The sequence below is a fragment of the Balearica regulorum genome, chromosome 1 (genome assembly GCF_011004875.1).
Source record: "Balearica regulorum gibbericeps isolate bBalReg1 chromosome 1, bBalReg1.pri, whole genome shotgun sequence".
Lineage (NCBI taxonomy): Eukaryota > Metazoa > Chordata > Aves > Gruiformes > Gruidae > Balearica > Balearica regulorum.
Window position 1 is genome coordinate 77,248,400 of NC_046184.1, and position 13,260 is coordinate 77,261,659.

Here is a 13,260-nt window from a genome sequence, read left to right on the forward strand (position 1 = left end):
TTTATTTATCTGGCCCACAGTTTCTGTATATAATCTCCCACATTTTATATATAACTGTAGCTTAGATTCTTTGTTAAATTCAAGAATGAAAAACTACTGAGGTAAACAAAAATAGGCCAACCTACATCAGGTGAATATCCTGCTCCTTTTATTATCTCTTTTTGCCCCAGCACTCTTTGCCACCTTGGCATCAGTAAAATTCAATCTATTAAAATTGCTGCCTAGCATGTCCTGAAGTCCAACAGAGGGTAAAAACAAACACATTCATGGAAATTGAACTGTTGAAACATGCTGAAAGGGGGGAAAGGGGTTAACCAAACATTAGATTTGAGTGTTTTGGTAGCATTTGCAGAGCTTCAAGGTGCTGACTTACTTCAAGGCCCATGGAAGTCAACAAAATCGAAAGACACGGAGATTTCAGAGATTCAGGGGATTTATGTTAGAAATATTTTTCTAACATAATTGTTCCAGAATTTTTTCTAGATTCCATCTGAAAGAAGGTGGCAAAGCTGGTTTCCAAAGCAGATTAGATTAATATATTGTTTGAACCGGATCCCAGCTGGTTCACCCACAATTCTAATATCTCTATGAAATACTCCAGGCTCTTCATTCCCCTGGTAGCAAAGTGGGTGCTGCAGGGGCAGAGAGCGCACAACAGTGGCCTTGAGAGGAGGGTGGCTGGTTCCTGTGCCTGGATCCAACAACCACCCAGCAGCAAGGTAGGTGGTGAGCCCCTCTGGATGCTGGAACAGCTCCTCAGTCCCCACCTAGCCTCTGCATTTCATTTGACTTACTAAGTTACTCCCCTTTCTTTCCCCCTTTTCCATTTTTCCCTCCTGCACATTAAAAACCTTCTATAACAACTGCTGCTTCCTCCAGGAGAGCTGAAACAAGATGCGTGCGCTGCTTCCCCTAGCCTTGCCAGAGGCGAAACTTGCTCCAACTGCAGAACGATCTATTTAGGAGGGAGGAATCTGTTTCAGCACTTGAATTTTGATCCCCGAAACTGTGGTTTAGCCCAGAGTTGTGTATTTCTCCCAGTGAAATCAGCTTTTTTATTTATCTCTGCAAAATACAGGAAATTCTTTCATTTCTGGAAATAAAATGCATATTAATGGCACATGGAAAAAAATCTGTTTCTTGAAATAGTTATTTCTTTTACCAAAAAGCCTTATTTTCTACTTTCACTTTTCAATATTAAGAGGGCTAGTCTTCTGAGTCAGAGCTCAAGAAAAAATATGTAGTAATTACTGTGTTGAGAGGTAGATTTCAATGTAGGATGAAACAGTCATTGTGTCTCCTGTAACTGTTCTTTCTCTGTATGATTTTTTTTTTCCTCAACTGAATTTGTGCGGCTTTTCTAGCAGTATGAAATCTAAAACTATTTCTTTTAAAATAAATTTCTGAAGATACTTAAAAAAAGAGCATGGAACAGCTTTTTAACATTAACAAAATTATCAACAATTAAAAAAATAGGAGTAAAGCTGTTGCAATTTAACCTGGTTACTGTTTGGCTTCCTGTTGTAGATCCAGTGTATGTTTCTTTGTATTTAAATACCCAAGCAATAAATATTTTTTTAACTTTGATTATTTGTAGTTAGGAGCAAAAGGGTACCACCTGCAACATCATCACTGGAAACAGCAGTACATGCTGGAAGAGATGTTAGAAAGACAATATCTCAGGCAGAAATGTCTCTTCCTTCTTTCCTTCTTGCCTTTCCCACGTAAAAAGCCATAGGAGAAGTTGAGGTGTGTTGAGATGTGGAAAGAGAAAGGGCCAAGGACCCTGGACAATTTTAGCAGAGTGCAAGAGACAAGAAAACAACTTCTCTTCTATGGTTATTTGAGCTGTATTGCTGGCTTTACAAAGAAACGTGCTTTGATGCCAGTGGTGAACTATGACTGGTTTATTATTTTTAAATTGTCTCACAGCTGCATCTAGATATTGGTCTGCTGGGGTATAAAACGTCCTTTGGCTGCAAGAGGATCTTTATGCATGGATCAACGACAGTGTATGACCCCTGCTGAGTAGCATTTCTTGCGTTGCAGAGAAAGAAAAACAGTGCTTGCTTGGCGTCATCGGGCTGAGGTATTCCACTTGGTATGGCTTGGTTTGAATGACAATTTATGAAGCATGGAATGTTCTGTTTTGAACAATTATGACTGCCAGCTGGTGGGTTATTCTCTGTTTGTTCTACATTTGTCATCATTATTTACTCATTTGCTTGCATGTGTGTGCATGTTCTGTATTGTGGATCTATTGTATGCTCATTTTTTCATGATGGACATTCAGGCTTCTTGCAGTTGCCCAGTGATGACTGCGATTTTTAGGTGTGCACCTTAATATTAGATGAGAGGCAGAAAGACCGTGATAATTCAGAATGAGTAACTGAACAACAGCTATCACATGCATGCACTGTAACAGAGAATCCTGCTGTGCTGTGTCAACATTCTTGTGTCCACTATAATCTTACAGCACTTCCAAACAAAAAAATTGGAAGCCAGTTACTTAAACACAAAAATAATCTTCATCTCTTTAGCTCTGCTACCACCACTGGGTTTCTGTGCCTGCAGAACGTGAGAGATGAGGATTTGGCAGGTGTTGCCGAGATGAGACTTTGCCCAGAGATTTCCATTCTTTGGTTTGATTATGCAATCACCACGCAGTCCCACTGGCATCAGCAGCTATTATGCAGCAGCTGCATAATCAGGCATTTATTGGAAGAGGTGGGACAAATGCCACATGTTTGTCCCCTATGTTCCCTAATGGTAGAGGATGAAACAATTGGAAAAAGCATTGTGTGATTTTTGATGTGCAGCTGTTGGCCCATGTTTTCTGACTGCTAAGTCCAATGAGAATGTGATGCTAGGAAAACGTGATGCTTGGGTCACAGCAGCCCCATGCAGACCTACAGGTTTGGGGAAGAGTGGCTGGAAAGGTGCCCAGCGGAAAAGGACGTGGGGGTGTTGGTCAACAGCCGGCTGAATACGAGCCAGCAGTGTGCCCAGGTGGCCAAGGCGGCCAACAGCATCCTGGCTTGTATCAGAAATGGTGTGGCCAGCAGGAGTAGGGAAGTGATCGTCCTCCTGTACTCGGCACTGGTAAGGCCACACCTTGAGTACTGTGTTCAGTTCGGTGCCCTTGCTACAAGAAGGACATTAAGGTGCTGGAGCATGTCCAGAGAAGGGCAATGAAGCTGGTGAAGGGTCTGGAGCACAAGTCTTATGAGGAGCAGCTGAGGGAACTGGGGTTGTTTAGCCTGGGGAAAAGGAGGCTGAGGGGAGACCTTCGCACCCTCTACAACTACCTGAAAGGAGGTTGTAGCCAGGTGGGGGTTGGTCTCTTCTCCCAAGTAAGAAGCCATAGGAGGAGAGGAAATGGCCTCAAGTTGTGCTGGGTGGGGGGGGGCGGGGAGGTTTAGATTGGGTATTAGGAAAAATTTCTTCGCTGAAAGGGTTGTCAATCACTGGAACAGGCTGCCCAGGGAAGTGGTTAAGTCACCATCCCTGGAGGTATTTAAAAGACGTGTAGATGTGGTGCTTAGGGACATGGTTTAGTGGTGGACTTGGCAGTGTTAGGTTGGACTCGATGATCTTAAGGGCCTTTTACAACATAAATGATTCTGCGATTCTATGAAAACTGATGCTGGTGTGAGTCTTCTGGGAATGCACACATTCCCCAGATAAATCAGATTTTAAAGAGCCATTCTCCTTAGGGTCCTCAGTTTGGCCTCCTGTGCAGACCTAGCTTCCCATCCACTGACTCTTGCTAATATTCCACAAGCCCCCTTGCCAGTTTTAAAATCACAAGTAATGGGTATTTTGCTGCATCTCAAGACATTTCCTTGGTCAATTGCCAACTTTAAAAAGAAAGGTACACTTAGGTGAGATGAATCCCACTGGTTAAATGCTAGTGACTTGTATAAGATCATCTTCCAGCATAATGTCAAAAAATCAATGAAGAGAAGCTTCCAAGTGATTTAATCTATCGTAAGAGAGGTGGTATGAATAGCCCTCTGGAAATGCCTCTTTGAATGTGTTAGCGAGGATGCCTAAATAACTAGTAGATGCTCAACTTTTAGATGGCTAAATTGACTGAGGTTAATCCTGCTCTTTATTGCCAGTCAGGATTTATATCAATTGATCTTCCAGGTATTGGATCTTTTCCTGTCTTTGTTTGCTACAGTCCTCTATTATCTGAAATCTCCTTATCATGAAGAACTTACAGACTGGGATCAAATTTCCTTTTAATGTTCTTTTAGTCTTGAGCTGCTTAAACTTCTCATAGTTTGACAGACTTTCCAGAAGTCAGATAAGCTCTGTAGCTCTTTCTGAATGCTTTCCCATACGCCATTACAATTTTTTCTGCTAGAGGCCCTAGTGAAGGTGACATTTCCCTCTAGCAGTCTCACCACTGCTAGTGAGATAACACCTCCCTACTTCTAACTGGCATCTCTTCTTTATATACTTAAGAATTGCGTTGGCTTGCTTAGCCATCATACTGTACAGGAAACTGATGGTGGGTAGTTACCTATTATATTACTGGATATTTCAAATGGTTCCAGGATACTCTATATCAGCGATGCCTACAACAGAACAGGAGAGAGTTGTACTGTTACTCGAACCTTATGTCCATGTTTCTACTACGTAACATAAAATGTGCTGTCTTACTGTTGTGAGCCAGGAACTTTGTGGCCCAGGTTGGTGTGCTGTTTCAGGTGCCAAAGCAGAGCATGGTTTAATCAGTCTTCAAGAGACAGATTATAGCCTGTTGTATACTTGAACTTTGTAATGCATTTGCAAATTTTTATAGAACTACGGGAGAGACATATGTAGAAACTGGATGCAGTGCCAAAAATTTGTGAATCCTTTAATGATCCCTTCATCATCTCTTAGCCTAGTAGAACCTTGCTGAAGCACTAGATTTACACGCTGCACTGTGTCAGCAAATCTACTCATGTGCTTCCATGTGGTCTCCTCATAGTATGTCAGGTAAAGTGCAAAACCCAACCAGAAGATCAGTGTTCACTTATGTTTGTGTGTAGAGCAGGTTGAACTCGGGACTGTCAGAGCCCAAACCTACAGACTTCTACATGCCTCTGCAGTCCCAGGATTACTGCCTCCTAGATATGAAGGAGGTACGATCCTCTGGAAACTGCAATATGAGACTGGGGCTGGGGGACAATTTCTTGCTCTTACAGTATTACAAAATTTACAAAAGTTTACACAAATTACAATAATGGAAGTATTGTCACATACTTTCAGTGTGGCCCTCAGTAACTAGACAAGCTTTTCTGTCTCATCTGTCAAATGGAAGTAACAAAACTTGATTAGCTCACATGAGCACTGCGTGGATAAATACACCACAGCCTATTATGTACTCTTTTACTTCTATAGTATATAGGAGCAGCGCTAGCTCCAGCTATGGCCAGTGGTCATGAGAACTGCCTTTAAGAAAGATAGGGAAACACCAGCCAATCCCCTAGCTAATTTTTACTAAATGTTTTTTTAAGCATTCTATACCATGTTTGCACTAATCTAAATGGAATAAAGGAAAAAAAAAAAAAAAGAAAATGAGACAGAGATTGCCCTCAGAGGTGAAATTCATTAGTGTACAATCACTGGAAGATCGGGACTTAAAATGGGAAGATGTGAATTACTCGTCACTATCCTAATGCTTAACAAACTCTTTTTTTTCTCTCACTTGTCTCTAACTCATCCAAAACCTGCTCCTTGCAGCCAGCATCATCTTGTGGATTTTCTTAAGTGTGGTTGTTGGATGGCTTCAGGTATTATTACTTTTGCTTTATGTATTCCCAGGGAAAAGACAGGAAGAATCAACCTGAGCAAGAGTTGGGAAATGCCAAATGAAGTTTGTTTTTCTTCCAATAGCCTCACAATTAGGTTGTATTTTTAACACATCCACAAAAATGCATCCACATTTTTGTCTTCTTTCAGTTGTTCATGCAAACAGTGGGGCTCTTTTTAATGGGGACACCATTTTTTGCTGTGAGATCTGAGAGGCTTCAGTGAATGGTAAAAAAATAAAAAGTCAACTCTGAGCCCCTCATGTAATTTTCTTTAAAATGTCTTAAAATGCAAATTAAGCAGGCACTTTTCCAGTTGACTTCAGTTGTTAACTTCAGCAGCGTAACAGAAGTTTGGGAAGTTTTTGGTGATCGAAAAGGCTGAACTCTGGCTGCTTTCCAATCACAATTTCTTTAGAACTTTTTAGGTGAAACTGTGCTGGAGATGAGCTGTTAGCATAAGAATGATAAAAGGTGCTGGGTTCAGCAGCTCCCTATGACTCACCACTTTTCAGAGATGAGAAGTTGGGAATGCAATAGAAAATAACTTGCCTCCCTCGTCTGCGTGACTGATTAAAAATCTGTATCACTAATCAATGTAGAATATAGTTAATGACTGTTTAATTAATTTACTGTAATTTTTGATGAAGCTCACTGCAATTACTTTTCCACATGCTGCTACATGATAGTAATGATTTTCAACAGAAAGAAGGCAGCCTGTGTAGCGTGTGTCAGCTCTCAGAGCAGCATCACTTTAATGACTGCAAGGAATTGCTCTAATACAGAAATCAGCTCAAAGATATGATTAGCTAGTTAAGACACACAATTCCCACAGCTACGAAGGCTCCTTTGTGCATAAACTACTCAACTATGTACTAAAGCACCAGTCCTTCAGAAAGAAAAATTGTGGCTGAACCTTGTCCTTTTAGACGTGAGCCCAAGAGTCATTGTTCTGCCAGGTGATGGCATGAACTGCTGTGCAAACACCTTTCCATTGCTGCTTTTAACACTGACTGTAAACGGTTAGGTTTGAGATTCTTTGGAGCCTAAGTAATGGTTACCAATACATACAAACACCAGGAAACAGTTCACCCTATTGGGAAGTAAAGTGATGTAGCTTATTTATTTCACACATCATCACTTTTTAGTTATTTTTACCCTCCTGTATTTTATGATGGGTGCTCAGTTTCCACCATTTATTCCTTTGATGCTGCTCTGTGGAGGCTACATAGTGTTGTACTGATTAAACTCATTTCTCTGATGTTTAACGTGTCTCACTTGTTCTGTTTTAGGATCACGTTATCACTTGACATGGGACTAACATTAGCATAATTTCTAATTGTGTTCCAGTGTCACATTCCTGCCATTTGATGTCTTAAACTGGTTTTATCTCTTTAGTATTTCAGATTTCCAAGAAACTTTTTATAATGGATTTCAAAGTCTTTTCAGAGGCATGAGTTTTCCGCAGTGAATAGATTTTCTTCACAATTCTGGTTGTATATATCTGTGTATATGTACTTAGGACAGTGTTGATCGTGTATCTTCTCCAAAACCTTTTAAGTTCTTGAAAATTGTTTGCTGATTGACATCAGCATTCTCTCATGACTTAATGAACATTAAAATGACTCTAATGTTTCTCAAATGTCAACACTTTTTGATTTATTTTGCTTTTGAGACTTAAGCAGCCATATATCTGATATCTTCCTAATGATGAACGAATGGACTGTGTCTAATTGCTAGCCTTTTCTTGAACTGTACAGTGAAACATCATTATAAAACCAAGGGCATACAAACACGTTTTATCACTTTTCTGATGAAATGCCTAATTGCTTGCTGCAGTTCTCTTTGTCATGATCTAATCAGGGAACAGTGACAATAAAAGTAATGATGTGGTACATCCTTGACCTCAGCTCTCACTGCAAAGAATTGTCTGACATTGTTACCATTTATGGTCATGCATTCAGCATTATCACATAAGCTTTTGATGATTTCATTACTGTCTGGTGTTCCATAGTATGCCATTATTTCATGTAGAAATTTTGGCATACTCTAAAAGATCTTCTGCAACCCCATAAAAGGATTATTTATTACATATGGCGCTTTGTTTAATAACTCTAAGAATAATAAATTGATCTGTACACGATATTCAGCTCTACCACCTGCTTGTTCCTCCTTGAGTTAGAGAGTTATCTGTTTCGCAACAGCCAAAATGTATGTTGGGAGTTGATTTTACAAGACACTGAAAGCGATGGGATTTTACTTCAGAGATTCTTATTTTTTTTTTCTTCCTCATTCTCACTTCTATCAAAAGCACCAAGTATACATAGCTAGTTGTTCTGCAGGTGTTTTCAGTTGTTCTCTGGGGCATAGCCTACTTAAGATGGACAGTATTCTGTCCACCATTCTCCTCCTTTTTTTTTTCCCCCTCTTTTTTTGAAAAATGCTTTCTTTCAGTTCAGAACTCTGAATTATGCTAAACCTCCTACTTAGGAATCCTGTTGCAACTTTGCATAAACACAGGAAGGCTTGCCTGTTTAGATCATTGACTCCAGCTCCTTAACACCCCCCCTTTTATTTCTTCTACCACTTGCAGTATCTTTGGCCCACGCTGTTTATTGTCCCTGTCGTTTGCTTGTCCATCTGCCTTACTTAGACTCTAGAAAACTAAAAGCAATTTGTTGAATTTTATCAAGGTAGTAAAAGTTTTGGTCCCTGCTAGTTAAAGCTTAATACCACTGAGGCTGCACAACTGAATACAAGGTATGGGAGCTACTCACTGCTTCATACCTTTGCCTTTGCTACTCTCCATCCAGCTACTGTTAAAAGCATGTCAGACACATGATTTTCAGTTACATTTGTACGTACAGGTCTAAATCAGGAGTGATTGTGAGCGCCTGACTTAGCTTTTAAACGCAAATGTGAAAGTGAAATCAGCCAGCCTGGACACCTTCGATGTGCCATAGAGGGAAATGGCCAGACTGCGTGAATGTAGGTGGGTATGAAGCGCAGCTGTTGTGCTCAGCTGTACTTGCAAAGCGGCTGGGGCTGTTTTAAAGTTCCTCTGTGATACGTCAGAATCTAAGTGAGGAGCTTTAGAATAACCTTGCTGTTTTATTTTTCAGTGCATATATAAAGTGTGTAAAGCGTGCATGTGCTGCTACAATTGAGCATCTGGCACCTAAGAGGACATAAGGGGTAGGAGTTTTGTAACTACTAAAATAACTGAAGTCTTTTAAATTTAAGTGGTTTCTATTGTGACAGAGAAAAAGGAATTGGTTGGTAAAACTTGGGATGTTACACTCATTCCTGTGTGTGATGCTATAGCGTTGTGACATTATGCAGCGCAATTGTGGGCTTAACTGGAGTCTTTTGATTTCACACAAATTTTATGCCGCTGTCTGCTACTTCAGTAGTATTATTCCGGATTTGTTATGATGTAGATGAGGTAACGATCTTGCTGTAAAAAATTCTACTCAAAATATATGAGAAAATTTAAATATGGAAGATGTTCAGACCTGGTTTCCAGTATTTTTACTAGCTTTCAATTCTCAGTGTGCAGAGTTCATTTAGCAGTAGTCTTCAGATAACCTTTTAACTACTCACTTTTGTTCCAGTTGCTATTTTCTGACAATTCATTACCATATTTAAGTTAAATTACTCAACTGTATAGCCCATTTAAAAGAAAGACTTTCCTGAAGCTGATGAATCTGACAGTCCCAATTTGATGCAAAGGCTGAAAACCAGCTAAAATAGGGAATAACAATCAGCCTGTATCCAATGAATCAGCAGTTAACAAGGATGTAGAGAACTAAACGTTGCAGTATGGGGTCTATAATTTACAGAGCAAAAGGAAAAGGAGAATATGGCATGAACAAATGTATTACATCTGTATCAACAAAAGATGCAGTGTCTATCAATATACACAAAGATTGCCTATATTCAGATTGGGGTGGACAGAAACCTTGCATATTGACTTAACTTCACATGCTAATAGTGAATTTCTAAATACAAGGAAGAAAGCAAGCACTCAGTAACTTATGTATCTTGAATTATTTAAATGCAAATGATAAAAATCAAAACTAAATCTTCCCATTTATTTGCATGATTATAGTACTGAGGCAAGTAAAGAAGACTCAGAGCATTGCATATGTTGAGGTGTTTGGTTCCAAGCCCTCTGTCTGTTTGTGCTGTTGATCTCCTGCCCTGACATCAAATAGGAGGCCAGACAGAAGAAGGGATATGCAATGCAAAATGAGTTTCAGCATCTGGCTCTTCTAGGAGCAGAAAGTGATTTCCTTGGCTGTGCTTTTGTTTTTAAGTAATTTCATTTTTTACAGTTATGCAGTTCCTAGCAAACAGAGAAGAATATTTAGAAGAAAATATATTCAACAATATCTGTTATTCTAACCCAATATATTTTGAAGGGAGTGGAGGCACACATATAATGGTAGATGTTGCGTGACACACCGGATATCTGTTACCAGACAGATTCTCCAGATGATGTTAATTCCCAGACAGTTCTTTCAAAAAAACACTATATGAGTATTTCATTTTATTTCTTTCCATCTTTAAAAAAAAAAAAAATTGGTGCTCTGGTTTGTCATATTTAGTCTGAGTATAATATAAAAATCTAGGTAGGGGCTGTAAATAAAAACTATGCTTTGCCCTATGATGCAGAATGTTACATCTTTAAAATGGAATCATAGAATCTTTAAGGTTGGACAAGACCTCTAGGATCATCAAGTCCAACTGTCAAATAGTATCATTGTATTCCTGTTTAATGTAGCAATTTTACAAATGTAAATTTGAGATCTTTCTTATTTTCAAAACATTTTACTTAAAATGGAAGGAGGTGGATTTTGTTCACTTTGTTACTGTAAATATCTTGTAACATGAGCAGCCTCTGCACAAACTCTCCCGCCACCCCAGTGCCTCATGGTTTTGGTGGACTATGGCCACGTTCACACTGCCCAGCTGACCCACTCCAGTGCCAGTGTTCCAAGCTAGGTGACACAGGCAAGGCTGTATGCGCAGCTCTTAGAAATAATTGAAGCAGAGGACCTACTGAATATATTTTGCTCCAGTGATAGTCTGTATCCTGTTTCAAAATTTGGTATCAAAGGGAATTCTTTCACGCAGCCTTTTTAGCCACCAGCAAAGTACTTATTCCCTGTGTTTTTTGCACAGTTCCTATGGGCATGCTCATTTACCTGCTGGCTTCTAAACTCTGCCAATATTTTTATAGGCTTTTTTCTCTCTTTGTTTATAAGTGTTTTGGTAGTCATTTGAAAGGGTGTCTAGTAACAGGTGAATAGCAGCAGGCTAAAAACTATTTCATTTGTTGTCTGAAAGACAACATGATGCAGAGAAATTCACAGCAAAAGCAGACTGCAATATCTAATATGGGGAAGTAAAATAGACTTGCCTTTGTCTAACCCATTACAACTGCATAAAAGAAATAAGCACAGGCTTACCCTGCTGGGCTGATAACTTTTCCTGATTATGGAGAACTAGCAGGTTTCCGAAACCATGAGTCATGTAGCATAACATATATGATCACATCCAGAGCAGACATTGCCTCTGCGTGCTGTTGTGCAGAAAGGCAGGGAACAGAGAGGCAAAAGTTAGACTTCAAGACAGTATGCCCTGTAATTTGCATCCTTGATGGAGGTGGGGAGGAGTTTAACGTCACCAGAGCAAGGCAGAGAGATCACGTTCATCTGTTCTCCTCTCACATCTGGAACACAGCACAGCCACGGAGAATATGGAGAAACTCTGCCAGGCTGCCCTGGCCCACAGTTCCTCTTACGTGATCTTCTTTGCTAGTCTGACCTTTTTTAGTCATTATTAATTAACAATATTCCCGTGGCTGTGAGAACAAGTTTTATTCAGTAGTCAGGATTTTGATTCCTCAACTTACAATATTTCATTTTATCACCTCCCTGGCTTGTACTTTGTTGAGCAGTAGTAACGATTTGCCCGCTGCTTGCTGCTGTTTGATCTCCAGCTGTTAAAAGCTTGCTCGGGCTAACCAGACTGCAGATTCTTAGCATGGACCAGTGAGCGTGGAAGGGCCCAGCACATGCACCTCAGCCATGACCTGGAGGAACCACCGTGAGGCAAGCCACAACTGTTTAAGCTCATTCACTTGGAGTCTGTGACGGTGTTTGGGTTGCGGAAGGTACATCCACCAGGACCTTCAGACCACACAGGCCTTTGGACAGCCCTCAGATGGTTTCCATACTAAAGAAGAAATCAACATTAGTTGGGCCGCAAAATCCATACACTACACGATGAAGCGTTATTCTAAATCGGGCTTGATGTTTCTGAGATTAATGATTTTCCTTCCTGTCTTTGCAAAACACTGCAAGCCCTCTGCAGAGCAGCCAGCAGCATGTATAATGGATTCCAGACTTCTTTAGTTATAATAATAGTATGGCTATACATGGTCCTCTTTGTCTCAAGTAAATAATGAAGTGATCTGCTACGACAAAATGTTTAAACATCTTGGGTATGGTTCTACCCACTATATACTATGACTTGCTTGATTTTTCTCTCTGACGTATCTGTTTCAGTCATTGGTTTCATTGCTAATCAATAGCATTTAAACTAGAACAAGAAAAGAAATGATAAAATAAAAAGCGCTAACATAATTTTTTTAATCCAGGAAGATTCCAAACTGCTTTACAAACTATAGGCTAATTCTGCCATCTTTCTTGGGATAGTTTCTTACAGTTCTCTGCAATAAGTATACCTAAAGTCCTTGGTGTTACTTAGATTTTTGATGTGCAAGAATCACTTTCCTATTATCATCATGTGGTGTCTTCTAGAATGGACATGTTGGGGTTTTTTAACTGTATTAGAATAAATGTAGTACAGGAAGCTAACAACTTCAACAACATCTGTCATCATGAAAACTCACAAACTGTTTTGGAAAATGTTTTTAACAGTATTTAAATTTTCATGTCCTGGGATATACACATATCTGAGAAGATTAAAAAAAAATCTCTTTTGTATTGTCTAAAAGTTAATCTGTAAACAGGAACCATTCTTATGATATGATACCACCAATATATATACACATGTATGTCTTTGTGAGGTGCTAAAGAAAAATGCTTATTTTCTCTATGGACAAAAAACCTGGGATAAGTTTAGGACACATTAAGAATGCCAACACAAACTGAAAAGTTCATTTTTGATAGACTGGAAACCTGCTGTAACCAAAGCATCTAAGATGTTGGTGTCATCATCTAGATTAATAGAAATTCAGGTATAAAATACAAAAAGATATTAATAAAATAGACAATTTTAAAACCAGTGATGGAAATTATAAATGCAGTAACTCCACTGCACTTCGCCACTGATAGTACAATTACATTTTGAGAAGACAGTACTGAGGTTATTCATCAGATAGAAAGAGCAGCAGAACCGGACTCTGAAACTAAGCTTAATT

General features: G+C 39.4%; 1 protein-coding gene across 4 annotated transcripts in view; it reads right to left on the bottom strand.

Moving 5' to 3' along the window:
* The window catches only part of SHISAL1 (shisa like 1), a 202,169-nt gene that overhangs the window by 13,504 nt on the left and 175,405 nt on the right, over positions 1–13,260 (bottom strand). The window contains exon 5 of one of the 4 annotated variants that reach the window (XM_075760032.1): positions 11,297–11,394. The exons of 2 other annotated variants lie outside the window; for them this stretch is intronic. In XM_075760032.1, the coding sequence (XP_075616147.1) occupies positions 11,364–11,394 (31 nt within the window). In that variant the 3' untranslated portion in view covers positions 11,297–11,363. Of the gene's footprint in view, positions 1–11,296; positions 11,395–11,414; positions 12,051–13,260 lie in introns of those variants that run through there. One more of the 4 variants, XM_075760040.1, reaches the window with a different exon arrangement.